The sequence below is a fragment of the Poecilia formosa genome, unplaced genomic scaffold, assembly GCF_000485575.1.
Source record: "Poecilia formosa unplaced genomic scaffold, Poecilia_formosa-5.1.2 Scaffold489, whole genome shotgun sequence".
Taxonomy (NCBI): Eukaryota; Metazoa; Chordata; class Actinopteri; order Cyprinodontiformes; family Poeciliidae; genus Poecilia; species Poecilia formosa.
Genome location: NW_006800428.1, coordinates 261,344 through 281,312, shown reverse-complemented (window position 1 = coordinate 281,312; position 19,969 = coordinate 261,344). Strand labels below are relative to the sequence as shown.

The 19,969-nt window shown below is 42.3% G+C and overlaps 2 protein-coding genes across 6 annotated transcripts; both read left to right on the top strand.

Moving 5' to 3' along the window:
- Positions 1 to 218: 218 nt before the first annotated feature.
- mfsd14ba (major facilitator superfamily domain containing 14Ba) lies at positions 219 to 12,003 on the top strand. Of its 2 annotated transcripts, XM_007578714.2 has the most exons (13): positions 445 to 513; positions 4,425 to 4,538; positions 4,786 to 4,884; positions 4,957 to 5,019; positions 5,172 to 5,299; positions 6,019 to 6,133; positions 6,215 to 6,433; positions 6,514 to 6,627; positions 6,980 to 7,051; positions 7,126 to 7,238; positions 8,053 to 8,150; positions 8,226 to 8,389; positions 9,130 to 12,003. In XM_007578714.2, the coding sequence occupies exons 3-13, from the start codon at positions 4,876 to 4,878 to the stop codon at positions 9,424 to 9,426; spliced, it is 1,392 nt and encodes a 463-aa protein (XP_007578776.1). In that variant the 5' UTR covers positions 445 to 513; positions 4,425 to 4,538; positions 4,786 to 4,875; the 3' UTR covers positions 9,427 to 12,003. The 2 variants fall into 2 exon arrangements, with proteins under 2 accessions (XP_007578775.1, XP_007578776.1); XM_007578713.2 differs by lacking the exon at positions 4,425 to 4,538 and having other exon boundaries at positions 219 to 513.
- A 566-nt stretch (positions 12,004 to 12,569) lies between these two features.
- On the top strand, positions 12,570 to 18,340 carry LOC103156591 (uncharacterized). 4 transcript variants are annotated; one of them, XM_016664469.1, is made up of 8 exons: positions 12,573 to 12,684; positions 14,342 to 14,461; positions 14,764 to 15,081; positions 15,158 to 15,271; positions 16,386 to 16,580; positions 16,614 to 16,844; positions 17,544 to 17,678; positions 17,755 to 18,340. In XM_016664469.1, exons 1-8 carry the CDS (start codon positions 12,618 to 12,620, stop codon positions 18,210 to 18,212), a joined length of 1,638 nt encoding a protein of 545 aa, XP_016519955.1. In that variant the 5' UTR covers positions 12,573 to 12,617; the 3' UTR covers positions 18,213 to 18,340. The 4 variants fall into 4 exon arrangements, with proteins under 4 accessions (XP_007578774.1, XP_016519955.1, XP_007578772.1 ...); XM_007578710.2 differs by having other exon boundaries at positions 16,386 to 16,844; XM_007578711.2 differs by having other exon boundaries at positions 12,575 to 12,684; positions 16,386 to 16,844; positions 17,562 to 17,678.
- The last annotated feature ends 1,629 nt before the right edge of the window (positions 18,341 to 19,969 follow it).

The window sequence follows — 19,969 nt, the reverse complement described above, 5'->3', positions numbered from 1 at the left end:
CAGGATATCTGTCCTGCCAACAGACACACCATCTACAAAAACTCTTTCAAGAAATTGAATTAATATTTAATTCCTTTTGGGATCAACGAAGTATTTTTGTATTTAAATAATATTTCAAACTTTCTTGTTAATTTATGCAATAAATCACAGACTCTTATTTTGTAACGTGACCGGAAGTATTGCCGTGGTTCTGCGGAACTTGACAGCGTCATTAATTGTGCGCATCACCAGTACTGCGGACTGACTGACTGAGCTGGACGTCTTCTAGAGGAGTGGGAAAAAATAAAGAAATCTTCCAGATTCTGCGGGGGTTTATCTTATAATTAGCTCGGTTCGGCCTCTTGGAGGCTAAAACACAAAGGAATCCTGGAAGCACCCGGAGAACCGCGGATATCCACGCGGCAAGGATGCTTCATGACCCACAGCAGGTGTGAGGACATGGCGGCGGAGCCTCCGGCGGCCCCCGGCCGGGTGGTGCTGGTCAAGAAGATCATCATGAAGGACGGAGCGGTGGTGAGTGTCCGAGCCGCCATGTTTACCACAGGAAACAACCCGAACCGAGACATTTAATGTTGTTTTAATAGAGCGTCTGGTTCTGTTTATATGTACCTCGGCTGAACCGTTGTTTCTATCTGGGGAAATAATTAAATAAACTGTCACGTTTATGACGTAACATGGAATTAACGGACGTTGACGCTTGAAAAAAAATCAAATTCAACCGTTAGAAATTTGATTTATTCGACGCCATTTTATTTATTTATAGAGCTAAATCACAGTTTAATTTCGTTATTATGAATTATGTGAAATAGGTTTAAATTTCTAATTGTTGAGGCTGAAATTGAAAATAAATTAAATAAATATAAGATCGTTCTGGTTCCGAACGGTCTGGTCCAAAATGGCCGTGTTCTGTTCTGTTCTGTGAGGAAAGTGAAGGTGGGAGGGAGGCTGTAATGGAGACCCACACACACACACACACACACACACACACACACACAGGTTGGGCTTATAGCGGCGGTGCTGATGCGGTCGGGATGGATCCATTATGGTGTTACATAACAGCCCCCTGCCCGGGCCGGGACGATCCTCCCCGCGGCGGGCGGGCGGGCGGAGGAGCCGCTCGCTGCGGATCCAGCGCTCCGCAGCTCCGCCAGCGTCCATTTTAACACCGGAACAGACGCATTCACCGCAGCTCACACAGAAAATGTCTGAAAAATATATTTAAAAGATTTAATTTAATTTAAAGTTTTTTCATTATCGTCACAGAAATAAAATATCTAAATATTTCACCAGAAAGGACAAAAATATACACCACCTCCAGAGTATTTACACACATTTTACCACTTTATACTTTGGTTTATTTTACTAGAATTTTATGTGGCAAAGACAAACAGGTCAATAATTGTGAAAAATGGAAACTATTTTTTTCCCAGAATATCCTACATTTAAAACCCCTTTTCTAAATAAAAGTTAAGAAACCACACAATGATGTAAGTGTGCAGATGTTCAAGGCTGGTAAAGATGCAACTGGACCTTCAGATGTTTATTTGTATAAATAAATAAAATAAATAAATAAAATAAAAGTGATCTACTATGTGTTTTAGTATCACATAAAATTATAAAAGTTGATTTTTTATAAAATTTCTAAACATTTTCTGTCAATCTTAAATGTTAGAAATGCTAATATAGTTTCTAACTCACATTTTCCCCTGATTAAAGTAAAATGTAAAATATCATTGATAAGCAATAAAAATACCACAATTTCTCATGCAGGTGTATAATAAGATTTTTCTATTAAACATGAAGGAAGCAGAATTTTCCCCCATTTTCCTTTCAGGACAAATTAATCAAACAATAATAAACATCTTCACACACTTCACCTGGTAAAACTGCAGCTTTATTACAAATCCCATAATGTGAATATGAATTTCTGGATTAAACTATATGATGTTACAGAAATAACCCAGCAGAATGGAAATGGTTGGAAAATCTGAAGTTTTCTTTATTGTCTAAACAAAGAAACTTCTGAGTGAATCTTTGCAGAAACCAGTTAGTAACGTTGGTCTTGGGACCATTTGTTGTTTTTGGCTTTAATCTGCAGATTCCTCCATTAGAAGCTTCAGAACATTTCCAAATGGACTTTACTCAGTCATCAAAAATAAATGATTTATTTTCTCTGTTTTATTTTGAAAGTTGAAGCCAAAAGAGAAAATTAATGACTATAGATTACATTTTAAACAAACACATCCAGATTTAAACACATAAATCTGAATGTACATATTTAAAGTACTATTTATTGATCATTTTAACCTTTAGCAGCTCCAAGCTCATTTACATACACAATATAACTGGGCCTGTAACAATAAATCAATTAATCATACAAATGAAAACAAACTCAAAATGTTTTCCAGTTCCAGTGTTAAATGCTTATTAGGATTTAAAGTTTATTGATTTTTGACAATGTATTCTTGTATTATTATGCCATTACTGTTATATTACTGGAAAATTGTCTCAAAATAACAATATCGTTGTTTATCGTGATAATTTCTGGGACGATTTATTGTCCAGCAAAATTTATCATGACATCTTTAAATGTAACATTTAATTCATTATTTTTTGCTTCAGTAGTTTTTAAAAATACCATTTTAATCTGCACTTTAATAAATATAAATCACTTGCAACATAAATTTCAACATTACATTTTGACCAGAGATTTGGAGAAACTGCAGATTAAACCAAAATGTGTGAAACGCTTCACACCAACCGATCAAACAGCCGAGGATTCTGGGAAAACAGTAAAACAATGTCAGCTTGTTCTGATGGAAGGTCATCATGTTTCCTTCTGCTGTCAGATATTTGACCAGAAATGTGAAATAAATTTTAATAGAAATGTAAGAAGTTTATCTTAAAGGAAACCAGACAGGAAACTCACTGAAGCTCCAGCTGCAGATTAAAGTGGTGGTTGCTAATGCTAGCTATCTTAGTAACATGAATGACAGCTTTAGTGCATAAAGAGGTGAAGTTATAAAGAAAACTTTTAACCAGTTTGACTCTTAGAGCCTGTTAAGGTGATGTTCTCCTTCTGTCCTCCATTTCTCTACATTCCTCCTAGTTTTAGAGGAAGTCCACATGAAGCTCAGCTCAGGATGTTTACAGATAAACTCTGTTTACCAGGACTGGATCTCTGGATGCTTCCCACTAATCTGCCTAGCAACAGTTTACCATCTTCATGTTTCCTTAGTGCAGGGGTCCCCAAGCTATGGCCCGTGGGCCAGATCTGGCCCGCCTCCTCATTTGGTCCGGCCCCCTGAACAATACCAGAGAGCATTCAGTGTTTTTTTCATATATATGTGGATTTTTCTTCAACCACCAGGGGGGCTCTTGAGCAGATATGAAACTTAGTTTCCCTCAATGGAATATATACTAGTCAGTACCAGTCACCGTTTCGCTCACGGTTTTTTTCCATTTGCATTCTGGGTAAAAATCTATCTACAAACGCGAATATGTCATCGGCAGTAATCCAATCCCCCTCCCCCGTCAACAAAACTTTTCTAAGGTTTCTTTGTCGAAAAACTAAGACCGGCCCCTGACCAGAAAAGGGAACAGTCATGTGGCCCTCGCAGGAAAAAGTTTGGGGACCCCTGATTTAGTGAATCAGGTTCAGACGGAGGGATGAGTTTAAGAAGCTGAGGATGTGACGGATTAACCTGCTGGATTATCTGGTTCAGGTCCTCCTGCTGGTTCTGACCCGGCTGGGTTCTGTTTGGGTCAGAACGGTTCTGGGTTCTGTTTGGGTCAGAACGGTTCTGGGTTCTGTTTGGGTCAGAACGGTTCTGGCTTCTGGACTCTTTCCAGATGAAATGCAAACTTTTCTCTCAAGCCCTGGTTCTCCTGTATGTTTTTTCTTCCACTAAACTTTCCATCTGTATTTCCGTTTGGGATCATTGTGAAAGGCTGGACAGATTCTGTATTAAAAATCAATTTTTATTGGAAATTAAATTTAAATGATCCAGTTTGAGAGTCACCTGTAAAATTTCTTTTCCTGTTGGGCCAATCAGATGAAAGCTTTCCGCTGTTCCCACGGTAACACAGAGTTCAGAACCTGCGGGTCAGACAGGCCCACGATTCCAGCAGCTAAACATGGAAACTGATCCAGATCCAGTTCTGGTTCCGGTTCTGGAGGTTAAGTCCAGCTGAGTGCCGTCAGTCCGGTTCGGTTCTCTGCTCCACTTCTTCTCTCTGTCAGAAAACTGTTGTGACAGTAAAAGATGAAAATAAATAAATCAGTCATGTCTGACCCATAATCTGAGGTTCTGTTCGTCTGTCAGCGTCAGCAGAAACGTTTAAACCCGATATGAAGCTGAAACTGGACCTCCAGGTTCTGCTGGTGCTTGAGGACAGATCGTAACATCTCTATTTGTTCACAGGGAGGGAAGACTCGGTTCTGGTCCGGTTCTCTCCGGTTATCTGGGGCTTTTGTTGGTTTAATAGTGGCCTCAAGGCGCCCAGGCTCACATTATTCATGTTAACATGGCTGCCAGGTAGGTGGAGAAACGACGGAAACTCTGGAGTTATTACACATTAATGCAGCTCAGTCTGAAGAGCCTGCCTTGTTCGGTTTAATGAGTAGACTTTATTAAATTAAAACAAAATCAAAGTTCTTCCTGGTTGGATGGATGTACTGAGAGCTGATTGGTTCTCTGGAAGCAGGAAGTTGGGATGAAATGGAGCAGGTGTGAGGAGTGTGATTCCTCTGAACGTTGAGTTTCGATTGTTTGTGTGTTTCAGCCGCAGCAGGGCATCGGCCGGCCCAGCGTCTACCACGCTGTGGTGGTGATCTTCCTGGAGTTCTTCGCCTGGGGTTTACTCACCACGCCGATGCTCACCGTAAGCAGAAACAGCAAGCCGCTTGTTTCAGAAGAATGAAATCTGTTTCTGTAACGGTGTGTGTGTTTGTAGGTTCTGCATGAAACGTTTCCCCAGCACACATTCCTGATGAACGGCCTGATCCAGGGAGTGAAGGTGAGCGACTCACTGAGTAGTTTCAATCCAGTTCTACTGCAAATATCTCAGTTTTGTCATATTTTAGCCCCGTGCTGCAGCTGCAGCGCCGTGCTGCAGCTGCAGCGGTCAGTCAGGACAACCCCTCTAATGATGCTGCTTCCTGTCTGCAGGGTCTGCTGTCCTTCATGTCCGCCCCGCTCATCGGAGCGCTGTCAGATGTCTGGGGACGAAGGTCCTTCCTCCTCATCACCGTCTTCTTCACCTGCGCTCCCATCCCTCTGATGAGGCTCAGCCCCTGGTAGGAGCTTCATCCCACAGACAGGAAGGAAGGAACTTCCTGTCTGTTTGGATGGAAAATGAAGCTTTGACTGGATGAAACTTTAGCTCATATTAGCCACGTTTTAGTAAAACATGGCGAGTCAGGACGGCGTGTTTACCTCCAGAGTTTATAGTTGTAACAGAAGAGTCGACTGTTCTGTGAAACATTCCTAATAAGAACCAGGCGGCTCCAGGTCTGATCATTTTATCAGAGCGGATGAAGTTTCTGCTAGATGATACATCCAGACCGTTCCTGAGCCGACAGGTCGGGTTTCTGAACATTTCTCAGGTTATTTTTAAACGTAACCTCTTACTGGTTACGTTTCCAGAACCTCTGCTGAACCTTCAGGCTGGTCTCACTGCATTTTCATGTCACTTTGTTTCTTTTGCTGAACTTAAAGGTTCTAAAACTTTCACAAAACTTTCTGGAAATGTTTTCAGAGGTTATTTTGCTGTTACCTGTGCTGAACTTACAGGCTACTTCCAGAGATTCTGGTTACTTTGGTAATTTATAATTAAATTTGATCAGGTTTTTATGAAGGAAATTTGTTTATTTGTAATATTACAGTCATCTTTAAATCAGAAGCTTTCATTAAAATGTGCAGACTGAGTTTTACCGTCTCATGAGTCATAAATATCTCCGTCCCTCTGACTGTACTGCAGACTCTGATGCTGCTCTCTGACCCTCTGTGTGTCCAGGTGGTACTTCGCCATGATCTCCATGTCTGGAGCGTTCTCCGTCACCTTCTCCGTCATCTTCGCCTACGTTGCTGATGTGACGGATGAGAGGGAGAGGAGCACCGCCTACGGCCTGGTAAGAGCCGCCCATCGGGTCGGCTCGGTCCAAACTGAGTGATGTCACTTCCTGTAACGTCCTGCTGCGTTTCCTGTCCAGGTGTCAGCCACATTTGCAGCAAGCCTGGTGACCAGCCCGGCCATCGGTGCCTACCTGTCGGCCTGGTACGGAGACAACCTGGTGGTTCTGCTGGCCACCCTCATCTCTCTGGCCGACATCTGCTTCATCCTGCTGGCCGTCCCCGAGTCGCTGCCGGACAAGATGAGGCTCAACACGTGGGGTACCCCGTTCTCCTGGGAGCAGGCCGACCCTTTTGCTGTCAGTAACCAGGAAGTGTAACCCTGTGGTGGTTAAAGAGGCAATGTGACAAACTGTCCCTCTGTCTGTCTCTGGTCCAGTCTCTGAGGAAGGTGGGTCAGGACTCCACCGTCCTGCTGATCTGCATCACCGTCTTCCTTTCTTACCTGCCGGAGGCCGGACAGTACTCCAGCTTCTTCCTCTACCTGAGACAGGTGAGTCCTCCAGCTTCCTGTCCACCATGACGCACCAAACCAAACAAGACCCAACATGGCCCAACATGGTCCAACATGACTCAAAAAGACCCAACATGGCCCAACATGGCCCAACATGGTCCAACATGACTCAAAAAGACCCAACATGACCCAACATAACCCAACATAACCCAACATGGTCCAACATGGCCCAACATAACCCAACATGGCCCAACATGACCCAACATGGTCCAACATGACTCAAAAAGACCCAACATGACCCAACATGGCCCAACAAGACTCAGATTGTTGGAAAAGTTTGAATATTTTAACTAAAATAAACATTGACATTGAACTATACGTTTCCTTCCAGGTCATCAACTTCTCCTCCACCACCATTGCTGTTTTCATCGGGGTCGTTGGCATTCTGTCCATTGTGGCTCAGGTACCGACCCGGTCCCACACACTGCAGGTCCTTAAACCAGAACCAGAACCAGATCCGTCTCTGTTTCCCCTCAGACGCTCTTCCTCACGCTGCTGATGAGATACCTGGGCAACAAGAACACGGTTCTTCTGGGCCTGGGCTTCCAGATCCTCCAGCTGGCCTGGTACGGCTTCGGATCAGAACCATGGTAAGACAGGCCGCTGAGATTAACAACCAGAACTAGACAGAGTTCTGCCTCATCATCAGTCAGTCCAGGATAAACAAACTGAACTCAAAGTTGTCTGACATTTTCTAAAAGCTTCAGTATTTTTTCAGACTGGGGATCTGTTGGGAAGATATGAGCAGTAAATATCCGACCAGCTGATTGTCATACAGACTGTTAGCATGATTAGCTCAGTTAGCATTTCTCCTCTCTCTTTTCCACCGCGGTTCTTTAACTAGATTTTGTAATTCTCAGAATAATTTCCTGTATTTCTGCTGTTTTTATTTCTGTGTAAAGTTATGACTTAAACCTTGAAATGACATGAAGCTAAACTGAACCACGATCCAGATCAAACTCTGAGACTGGGCCACCATGTTTGCTCTAACTCTGTAGCAACACGTTCACTAGAGATGCATCCTGCAGGTTTAATTATTCAACATCTGTGGATCGATTAAAAACTGAATTTAGTTTCAGAGATTTATCACCATTAATAATTTATTCATTTAGACTAAGGCTATGCAAATGAACTTGTTAAACCTGTTAACTAACATCAACTGACAGTCGTAATAAAAACATTTAGAAGGCATTAATTCAGTTAATTTGAAACAGTTAATCTGATTCATTCACAGCCACTCTGTGATTAATCACATTACAGATTTGAACCGTTTGACAGTCAGAAACTCAGTCAGAACCGAGTCTGGGAGGTGAAGAGGTTCTGGAGAACCTGTAGCAGCAGAGAGCCTTAGTGTTGTTCTGCCAGTGGGGGGCGCTGTTCCTCTGACTGCTGTGTGTGTGACAGGATGATGTGGGCAGCTGGAGCCGTGGCGGCCATGTCCTCCATCACCTTCCCTGCTGTTTCTGCTCTGGTGTCGCAGTCAGCTGACCCAGATAAACAAGGTGAGTCTGACCAGCAGCCCGGACTCTGACCAGAACCAGAACCAGAACCCGCTCTGACTGTCTGTCCGCCTGCAGGGGTCGTCCAGGGCATGATCACGGGGATCCGGGGCCTCTGTAACGGCCTGGGCCCCGCCCTCTACGGCTTCATCTTCTTCCTGTTCAACGTGGAGCTGAACACTCTGGACCCGATCCAGGAGGAGTACAGCATCGACCCGCTGCCGCTGCACGGACCCACAGAGGTACAGAACCATTCAGAACCCTACAGAACCCCACTAACTGGGCCTCATCAGGACTGGAGGGAAAACTGAAATAGAGGGCGATACTGGAACCACGGCGGCTGGTTTTCAGGCTGCTGCTCAGTTTTGAATGTTTGATTTATAAATACAGCAGAACCAGACAGTAAAGCATGAAAATAACTGAAATGATCATTTTTATTTTCCAGTTTATGAACAGAAAGAGATTCTAGTGAAATGTCAAAGTCAGAGTCTCCAAATGTTTTGGCTCAAGGGCCAAGAAATAAAAACTGAAGAGGATTTTGCACATTTGTTGTATTAAATCAGATTCTTTTGGGCTCAACTGAATACATTTATTCTCGGTTATAAGAAAAGAATTTCTCTTGAAACACTTTCTATGTTTAGCCAAGTTCAATAAATTAGATTTGGATGCAGCAAAGTCTCTGGATAAACCTGCTTCTACTTATTATAAGAACTTCATATAAACTACATATAAAGTTATTTTACTTTTGTCAAGTAATTGCTGTAATTTATGTAAATGCCTCCTGACTTTATTTGTACGAGTTCTGTCACATCTGATAAACATAATATTAAAAAAAAAAGCATAAATAAAAAACAGATTAATAATTTCCTGAACTGGAGTTGAAGACCACAGTAAAAGCGTTGTGGGTCCAGAAACGGCCCGTGTTCCTCAGGTTGAGCCCCCTGCCTGGTTGCTGAACTGCAGCGTTTCTCCTGTGTTGCAGCAAGCGCTCATCCCGGGGCCACCCTTCCTGCTGGGCGCCTGCACCGTGGTCATCGCCTTCCTCGTCGCCCTCTTCATCCCCGAGAAAACCTCTTGCTCCTCTTCCTCCTCCTCCTCTTCCTCCTCTTCCTCCTCGGAGCTCTCCCTCAGCGACAAGCCCCTCCCTGACAGCAAGGAGGCGCTGTCCTCGCTGGCCGGCGTCCACATCAACACGCCGCTGCCGGGCAGCGACGAGGAGGCCCCGCCCTCCGCCAACGCCGAGGACTCTGAGCCGCTGCTGCACGACAGCATCGTCTGAGGAGCCATGGGGGCGGAGCCTCTGCCGCTGGGGGTGGAGCCTCTGCAGCCGGTGGGCGGAGCCTCTGCCACTGTGTTTTCCTGTGTTTCCGTTAGCAACGCGGCTGGACTGAGTGTACTTTTCTCGTCGGAAGTTTTTGCCTCTTTGCCGATCGGCGGGATGAACTTTTAGCTTCAGAGGGGCACCATCCTGACCAATCAGGATCCATCTTTAATGAGCCAATCGGACGCAAGCATGGAGGTCTGCAGGGAAGAAAGGGAAGAAATCAGAGGGTGGGAGGAGGCAGATCCTTAACGTTTTAATGGAGGAGTTCACTTCATCTTTAAGGCTTTTTTTACTCTTTTGGTCATTTTGAACGTGTTTTAATTCAGAAGTAAACTTTAATGGCAGCCAAAACATCCAGGTTTATTTATATGTTTGTTTTTTAAATCAGTCAGTGTGTTTCTGTGGGTGGAGATTGTATTAAAACCAGCTAAAACAAGAGAAATGAACCGTTTTTAATCTCACTCTGAGATTAAACCAAAGCAAACTATTGATTACTGACAATAATTAGAAGGAAACAGGAATGGATCCTTACATTCCCAGTAAAACAAACGTTTTGGGTTTTATTTTTCCCTGTGTCCCTCTACCTCCAGTTTTTATGTTTCTCTCAGTGCTGCTGGCTGCTGGCAGAGGAAAACCCTTCGCCTGGCTCCCTGACGCCTCAGGGTCGGTTTAATTCGTTCCAAACCAACTCAGTTTCACTCGAGGCTTTTTTCCCTGGCAGCAGTGAAACTCCTGAAAACAAACTTTATACTTGAAGCATCCGACAGAGATTCCAAGAGCTTTAGAGAAGATTTGAAGCAGAGTTTTAACAGTATTTAACTGCCACACTGTGTACAGAGTGAGCCATGTCATGACTTTAAATGTAAATGCACTTTTGAATGAGACTCTGGTTTGTAAATACTGTAAGTGTGACGTGGGATCAGCTAGTTTTCTGTCTCCGGTCGAGTTTAAAGGACACATATCATCACATTTTCCTTTTTTTTAAAATTTTTTTTCAGGATTATGGCTGATGATACTCGCAGTAATTTTCTACTTCTGAAATAGAAAATGTTGCCAAAGAAAGCCGGCGTTCAACTCAGAATTCAGCATCGAAGTTTACCTGAAATTATAGTCTGAGATCTTAAACTGAATATTTATGGACAGGGACGAGACCTAGCAAACCAGCCCCACATGCAGGTATTTAAAAGCACCCACTGGGGCAAATGGCTGCATTTCCATTACAAATGATGATATTCTTCTAACATAAAAAACACAATTTTGCAGTTGCTGTGTTTCCATTAAATAGGAAATGCAGTTAAATTTGCGTGAATAAGTTTTTCTATATATGAAGTGTTTTACTGCAAGTCACAGAACGAGCAAATTTATGAAAACTTTGACTTGTAGTCCAGAAAGTCTGGTAATTTGAAACAGAAACTGAAATAGTGTTAAGGTAGATGTAGTTTCTGCTCCAGTTCTGACCAGCATTCTAACTCCTCACTGACACATCCAACAGCAAGCCATGCAGTGATTATTCAACTCAATTTTCTCCATATAACCTGTCATTTCTTTCTTTTACTTTGAGTCAAACAACAATAGTAATGTAGTTTATTGCTCCATCACTTCACCCACTCTAAAAGCCTGTCTGACTCTGTGCTAGAAGCTAATGCTAAACATCGAGTTTCTCTCCTTCATTTGGCTCAGACATGGAGAAGAAAAAGCTAGTTATCATGACTTAACATGAAGAGTCCTGGTTCATTTTGATAGCAGCAACAAAAAGCCAAAACTTTCTTAGCTGATGAACTTTATGGTCACAAACAGCCGCGGTTAGCATCTGAACTTCCTGTCCAGATAATGATAGGGAGATCAATCGCTGATGCTGATTCATTTTGTTCATTTTTAGGTTTTCTAGCCTGACTGATGATATGTGTCCTGTAAATCAAAGGCTATCTGTTTCTGCTCTTGGAATGCTTCTTCTGGCTTTTTAATTTCCAAATCCAGTCAGAACCGCAGAAGCCTTTTCAGACAGGAGGAGGAAATTCTCCAGAACCAGAACAGAACTGAAGTGCCGTTCTTACAAACCTGGGAAGGCGGGATCCGTTTTTTTCACGGATCGGTTCGGAAACATCTCCGTGTTTTCTGCTTTGTGGGCGAGTCTGGCCTCGGATGGGCAGCTAAATGTTTCTGTAACGTTTTTGTATCCAATCAGAAGCGATCTCAGTATGCTAACACTCAGACCGGCATCAGGGCTGGTTTGTTTTTTAAACTGGAATTCAGCAGAGCTGGATTGAAACCACTTAAACACGTTTATTTTTTTAGCTCTTTTGCTAATCAAACGATTTGGTGAAACGGTTTTCCTTTGGAAGTATTCCCGCCTCTCCTCAGCGCTCCTGTAAATACTGATCCCAGCCGCGGCCCGGTGCGATCCGCTGTGAAACCGGGCCGGTTCTGTAAATACTGTACATGGATTGACTGGATGTCTGTGGATGTGAGCTGAACTGGGATGTCGTCTCGTCTGGAGCTGTATTGATATTAAAATGGTACAAACACGTTTCACATCCGCTTCATGTCTCTTTCCTGTTTACTGGAAAATATGATTAGTTTTGGTTTTTCTGTTGAATTTTGGTAAGTATGGATAAATATATGGTGCTACTGGAGATACAGTGACAATGGATGTTCGATCATCCATCCATTCATCCATCCCAACATCTCTCCATCCAATCATTGGTTCATCCATCCATCTTTTCCCAATCAATGCAGTCTTGTTTATTGTCCATTTGTTCACCATTAATATTTCTATTACACTATTTAAAACCATCCATTTTTTCTATATTTGTCTGTCCATCCATCAATTTATTCTTCTATCCATTTAAATATTGATTTGAACCTTAATTCAACCAACCATCATTTATTCCAATCTGTTTTTATTACAGTCAATCCATTTTCTAATTCTTTCATTAATCCATCCACATTTGTCATCCATCCATCCATCCATCCATCCATCCATCCATCCATCGCCACGAGTTCACTCTCAAATATGAACAGCGGCCCCTAGCGGGCAACTTCAGGCATCCTTAGGAAACGCCAACTACTCGGCCAATCAGCTTCAGTTTTGAGGTCACGTGGCCTCGCAGCCAACTAGATTACGGCCTGAACAGGCAACAACAAACATGGCGGCGGATCCGGAGAGGAGCTGGACGGAGGAGAAAGAGAGGGCTCTCATTGCGTTTTTCTCCAGTAAGTCCGGCATGTTCGGTCCGGTTTTCTTCTCCATACGGACTCGGCTCCGGTTCGCTTCCCTCGGCAACGTGTTGCTAAAGCAAGCAACAGTTTTGGGACGTTAGAGTGGGGGAGGAGGGGAAGGCAACCGTTGCTCAACGAAAGCAACGACTTGAAGCAACAATCGACGAGCAACCGGAATGAAGGTTATGTGTCCAAACTGGAAATAATTCAGACCAAAGCTTTTCCTCCTGGTGTTTTATGGACGTTTCATTTGGATTTCTGTGTTTAAACAAAAGATTTTAAACCTGATTAATTATCAAAGACGTTCATCACCGGAAGATTATGCAATTATTACAATTATTATGTCAAACATAAAAGGCTGGTTGATATTTAAAGTTAAAGCTTCAATAAGCAAAAATAACAGTTATTTTACACAATGCCAGATTGGAAAGATATCAGCAATAATTCTCTATAGGATCAATTAATGTCTTCAAAAGCAATACTTGGGATTTTTCAGCTTTTTAAAATTCATTTATTTTGCAGTTTAATGTTTTTTTAATTTGCTTTCAAGCTGGTTTCTAGTATCAAAGCTTCAGTAATAATTTTCCATTAACACAGCTTCTTCCCCAACCTTTGGCTGTGCACTGTTGGTCAGCTGGCTGAAAAAAGCCAACTACAAACAAAATCAAATGTTCAAAGTTAATGTAAATTGAAAAATCACTGCAATATTTAAAAATAACTATATTCATTTAAACTTTTCCTGTTTAAATCAGTGGAAACTAGATCATAACAAACATCATTAGCATCTCTGATTAATGCAATGATGACATCAAACTTCAATATTTTTTACTAATATTAGATACTGTGAGAATTAACCCAGTAATACAGTCGCAGAAGAAACTAAGTCCACCAGGACTATAATGAGTATAATGATTAACCTTTCATTGATGATGTTATCTTCCTTAAAATCAGGAGTTTATTCCAGTTTGGTGACTTTCTGAATGTCTTTCAAAGTGTTTTTGAGTAAAATGAATATCAAATTATTGTTGTGAAGGCCTAGTCCACACAAAGCTGGATATGTGGAAAATCTGATACATTTTATGTGTTTGGCCTTTCATCCACATTAAAACTCAGCTCAACATTATTAAAATTATTATTTAGGAGATTTGTGAAAACTCCATAGTTTACATGGAAAACCAGTTTTGGAGTCCCTCACTTTATAATCTCCGACAAATAATTCACCAATATATCTACATACTTTATGATCAGCATCGCTTTGTGTTTCAATTATTATATTTTATTAATCTTCTATTTAAAAGAAGCTCAACCTACAAACGCCACCATGTTTGATCTTAGCAGGAAGTGGTGTTTGTTTTGAAGCAATATGATTGGCTGACAGATTTTAGCTTAGTGCTGCACTGCCCCCTATGGGTTTGGCATGTTTGTAACAACCCTAACAAGCAGTTTGTGCAAGTTTGAGGATGAAAACTTTTCTGAAATTGATCTTGCTTGTACAGTATTTTTTTAAACGATGTGGTGTCGATATTTGATCCAGCTTCTTGTGGAAAAGGTAAAAGTAACGTCTATAAAAGTAGCTGTTTGCCCCAAAAAGAAGCCAAACATGATGAAGCTAATGGCTACGACTGTAGCTAAGTGTCTTCTTGTTCTCTAGAGAACAGCTGTTTGTGGAACTACAAGTCTGAGGACTACAAGAACCGAGATCTGCGATGGAAAACCCTGGAGCGCCTCCGGATCCTGCTCTCCTCCCAGCCGCCTCCCGTTCCGTTCACAGGTACCCATGTGGCTAACGCTGCACCGCTAACAGCTCTGACCAGAACCACTGCAGCGGTTAAATGTTTGAACAGAGCTTTTAAATGTGAGAAGATGTGCCGGATTGCTAGATCTGAAACCAGCAGGAAGGTCTGGCAAAGTGACGATCAGCCAGAATGATGAGATTATAGGATATCCAAACATGCATCCATCCTGGTTTTTATACTACACTAGCTGTAAATGGATGGAGATTTCTGGAAAAGTCTGACCTTTGACCTCAGCGTTCTGGTTCCATCTAATCTTTTCTGTGTTCTTCTTCTCCAGTGGAGGACATCAAGAACAAGTTTAAGAACCTGCGTACGACGTTCCAGCGCCAGTACAAGCTGGTGCGTCTGAGCGGCGAGGCCGGCTTGGTGCAGCAGTGGAAGCACTACCAGCAGCTGAGCTTCCTGCAGGGCTGCTGCGAGCCAGAGGAGGGCGCCGACGAGACGCCGCCCTCCCCGCCCGCAGAGGAGAACTGGCTCCCTCCCACCTCACCTGGACTCAGCATATCCTTCCTCCACTCCTCTTGCTCAGGCGGCGCCGTTGGCAGGAGCTTCTGGACGGAGGAGAGGGAGCGGGAGCTCATCGCGTTCTACGCAGGTGAATAAATTAAACCGCGGCTTCAGGGAGAGACGAGGTGACGGTTTGCTCCTGACAGGTTTGTGTTGATGTGCAGAGCACAGCTGTCTGTGGAACAGGAAGTCTGAGAATCACAACAACCGACAACTCAGACAAAATCTCCTGGAGTCCCTCAGGATCCGCCTCTCGGACCAGCTGGTTCTGTTTTCTGGTAAAAACGACTCAAACTCCTGATCCTCCTCTGTTCTGCACAAATTCCTCAACAAGCTAAAGGACTTTAATAGGTTTTAAAAAGTCCAAAACAAAGGATTTTACTCTGGACTTCGGTCGCTTTTCTGTCTCTGTTTCAAACCTCTATAATTTACAGCATTTTAAAAAAAGCTAAGCTAAACTTATGGTAGGCTAATGCAGTGTTTCCCAACCCTGGTCCTGAAGGCACACTGGCCTGCATGTTTCCATCTGATTTCAATCAATGACCGATTAACAGGCGTTGAGTCAGACACATCAAATCAGGGAAACCTCTAAAACATTTAGGACAGGGGGGCCTGAGGACCAGGGCTGGGAAACACTGGGCTACGTTAAGGTAGGCTGGCTAAGATCTAGTCTAAGATTAATTTTAGGTTAGCTAAGCTAAAGTTTCTTAAGCTAAACAAAAATAAGCTAAGTAAAACTTGAGACAGACTAAGGTAATGTTAGCTAAGCTAATGGTAAGTTGAATAGGCAAAATTAAATGAAGTTTAAATGGCTAAGCTAAGGCAAAATTCAACAGTGATAAATTAAGCTAAGCCAGTTTTAAGGTTGACTAATGTAAAGATAATGCAATGAGAGGGGGTTGATATGTCAAACTAAGCTAAGGTTCACTATGCTAACATTAGGTTAGGTAGGCTAAGAGAAACTTATAAGACGCTAGCCTAAGGTGATGTTAGCTTGGTGAAGCTAAACTAAGCTAAATAGGTTAATGAAGGCTAAGATTAATTAATTAAATGTAGTTATTATATGCTATGTATATTAAACTAAACCTAAACTGTACAGTATTCTAAGCTAAGATACTGTTAGCATGAATGAACCTACTAAACAAAGAGACTCTGCTAGTTTTCTGTTTTGAGCTGAAAATGAAGTTTTTAAAAAATCTTTTCAGATTTTGTCAAATCTCCAGTTTTTAGCCAGCAGCTATTTGGGAAATGAAAAATTAGCCAAAGTGCTAAAAACATTAAACATCATGATAAATCTACAGAGCTGTTGATCAGGTCCGCCTTAAATCTGCAGTCAAAGCCGCAAACTTCCTTTTTTAGCTTCTTAACAAACATTTACTTCATTTTTTGCAGTGGAAGATGTAAAATCCAAGTTCAAGAACCTCCGGACGGTTTTTAACCGGGAATTCAAGGCGGTCCAGGCGAGCAGAACCTCGGACCAGCCCTACGTGTCCAAGTGGAAGCACTTCCACCAGATGCTCTTCCTCTGCGAGTCGTTTGAGGAGGACGAGTTTCCTGACGGCCCGCATGAGGGAAGCCGGACTTCCTGCTCCGCCCAACGCGGCGTTTCCGCCGCCTCCATCGACGCCTGCAGCATAAAGACGGAGAGCAACTCCATCACCTGCTCCGCCTTCCAGGTGTTCCCTGCAGCTCCAGACCAGACCGAGCTAATGGATCCCAGAGCGCCGTCCGGATCGCCGCCGGACAGGAAGCCCGTTCGGGTTCTGGTTCCGGTTGACGACAGGGCGGGCGGCGAGTCGCGCTGCCTGTGGAGCGAAGCCAAAGTTCAGCAGCTCATCTCGTTTTACGCCGGTAATCCAAACCCTTACACTGTAAAAACACAATAATCAGTTTCTACTGCTAATATATTAGTACACTTCAAATCAGACAAAACTAACTTACAAGTAACTTTTCAGCAAAATACAGGAGCTTTATTTAAGTCAGTAATTCGTATTGATGAATATTGATGATAAATATTGTATTTAGGCCTTTTGCAATGAGCAATAAATCAATTAATCGCATGATAAGTTAAAAGAAAGTCACTGTTTCCATTTACTTATCGATTTTGGATGATAAAAGTTTTCAGTTTGATGTTTTGGTCTCAACCAGCTTCTTTTTCTGAAGAATAATTTTGTTTTCAGAGATTCATGATTTATTTTGTTTGCTTTGTTTATGTAAAATGTCTTCCAGTTCCAGTGTTAAATATTCACTAGAAATTAAAGTTTATATATTCATGAAAATGAGTTTTTTCATTATTAAATAAGATAATGTTGTTTTGAGACCAATTTAATGAAGTTCTACTGCAACTACTGGCTGTTTGAGACCAAAACAACAAAACTGAAACTTTTATCATCCAGTTTTTGGTAGAAAAACAATAAATCATGAAAATGGAAATTATTGAGTTTGTTTTAATTTATGATGCGATTTATTGAATCGATAATAAGATGAATGTCCAGCCGTAGTTCTACAGAGTACTGACCCGGCAGCTGATGAACACGCCGCACTTTTCAGCTTGTGCCTGTGTTCCAGAGCACAGCTGCCTGTGGAACCACCGGGTCGACAGCTTCCGGAACCGGCTGCTGCGGCAGAGCCTGCTGGAGACGCTGAGCGGCCTGCTGTCCGCCGGGGAGCCCGTCCCGTTCACAGGTAACCGGGCCGGTCCAGAACCGGAGCCGGAACCAGAACCAGAACCCACCAGCTTCTGCTCTCCTCCCTGTTCCAGTGGAAGACATCAAGACGAAGTTCAGGAACCTGCGGACCATCTTCCAGCGGGAGCACAAGGCGGTGAGCGCCAACAGAACCTGCGGCTCCGAGGATTTCTACCTGCCCAAGTGGAGGCACTACCTGGACCTGCTGTTCCTCTGCGACTCCGACGGCGACGAGGCCTCCGCCCAGATCGGGCCGGCCTCCGCCCAGAACCCGCCCGTCCTGCCCTCACCGACCCCCCCGGACTCCTGGCTCTCCTGCTCTTCCTCCTCCTCATCCTCGTCTTCGACCCGCAGCAGGAAGCGAGCGGGTCGGCCGGCGGCGGCGCCGAGGAGCGGGCGCCGCGGCGAGGCGCCGCACGCCGGCTTCCTGAAGTACGTGGAGGAATGTCTGAACGAGGCGCCGCCGCACAAAGTGAAGAAGATGAAGAAGAAGATCATCGAGACGATCCACAGCCTGGAGGAGGACGGATGAAAAACACTTGAAAAAATACTTTAGAGTTTACAGCAAAGTACTGGGGCCACTAAGAATATAAAAATAAAATGTGAATAATTTATTTAAAATAACAAAGTCAAAAGGATAAATAAATAAACTCGTCTAATTACATTAAATCCAAATAACATGAATAAAAATAGTCCAGCTAATGCAGAAATAAAGTCAGAAAATTACAAAATGTTCTAAAATTTTAAGAATAAAGTCAAACTATGAAAATAAAGAAATAAAAATAAAGTCAAAATAATACAAAAATAAGGTCCTAAAACTATTTTAAAATGAAAATGGTAATAAAACTGTAACAATAAAATCCTAAAAGTACAAGAAAAAAAGTGGAAATAATGACAGTCATAAATACCGACTATTTTTATAGTATTTCAACTTTACTCAGAATTTTACGACTTTATTCTCGTATGATTTTTTTCTTATATTTTAATTTTGTCTAAATACTGACTATTCTCATTTTATTTTTATTTATTTTTTCTTATTGTGGCACTAATACTCCATCATTCATGTTCATATTTAAATAGAAATATTTAATGCTGTATTTAAAGACTTTTTGTTTTTATCTGCTCTCATGCTTCCTAATTCTGTTTCACTGTTTAGTTGATACCACAGTGCCTTACCAAATTTAAATGTATAAATATTTTCTTTTTTAATTTTCCTGTTTAATTTTAATTTTGTGTGCTTTTATTTACAAAGGCACAAATTAACTCCTTTTAATTGTTGATATTCTGAGTTTATTTTTAAACAGGAATGAATCATGAATGCAGAAATCCATCATCCATCCCCTTTAATAAAATATCATTTTGAGACGGCTGTGTTTTATGTTCTGTCCACCAGATGGCGCTGTCTGATAAACCACCTTCTTCTCTGCTGGTTTCTCTGCAGTTAGAAACTATCTGAAGAATGTGAACTCTCCGGAGCCGCCGACCTGCTTCACGGGTTTCACCAGCAGAACTTTACAGACTTTTAGCTTCCTTTAATCAGCTCCGGTTGTCTAATAGACGTTCTCCATATTCTGGATACTTTTGGTTCATAAATATGAGAAAACATCCGTTTGAAGCTTTATATTTTAGCTCAGACTCCTCAGTGTTAGCTTAGGTGATCCCGCATCCTGGTCTCCATCTTTTAGCTCCTAGAAGATCTCAAAGTTAGGAAAAGTCTTAAGACACAAGGTTCTGGTAACTGGCAGACTAATACGTAGTAACAAACACATGTCCGTCTTAGCTAACAGCTATAAGCTACATTAGCTTAGCTAATTTGCTAGTTTACAATAAATATTGCTGATATTTATCTTAATATTACTCAGAGGTGGGTAGAGATCTCAAAAATTGTGATCAAGTAATAGTTGTAATGTACTGATTGTTTATCCACCATATTCCACCCATGGTTACCATGGAAACGATTTTGTTCTCACTTCCGGTGCCCACCGGAAGTAACAGTATTTCACTAGATAATTTATAGCGCGAATCTATATTCATGGTAAGCCTTACATCTCTCTTTTCGGTTATTGTTCAATAGTTAGGAACGAGGGGAAAGCTAGCTGTACTCTTGTGGTTTGTTTATTGTTGTCATAGCAACTGCCTGCAAAGATGGCTGTCAGTAACAAAGTTCACAGGTTTAGGGTAGAGAGAGGGCCTCCAGCTACTGATCGCTTCTATTTCCTGGTTTACTCGTAGTTTAGGATGTGTTTTGGTGAAGGCCTCAAAGCAAACCTGGAACCAGCTGAAGAGGTT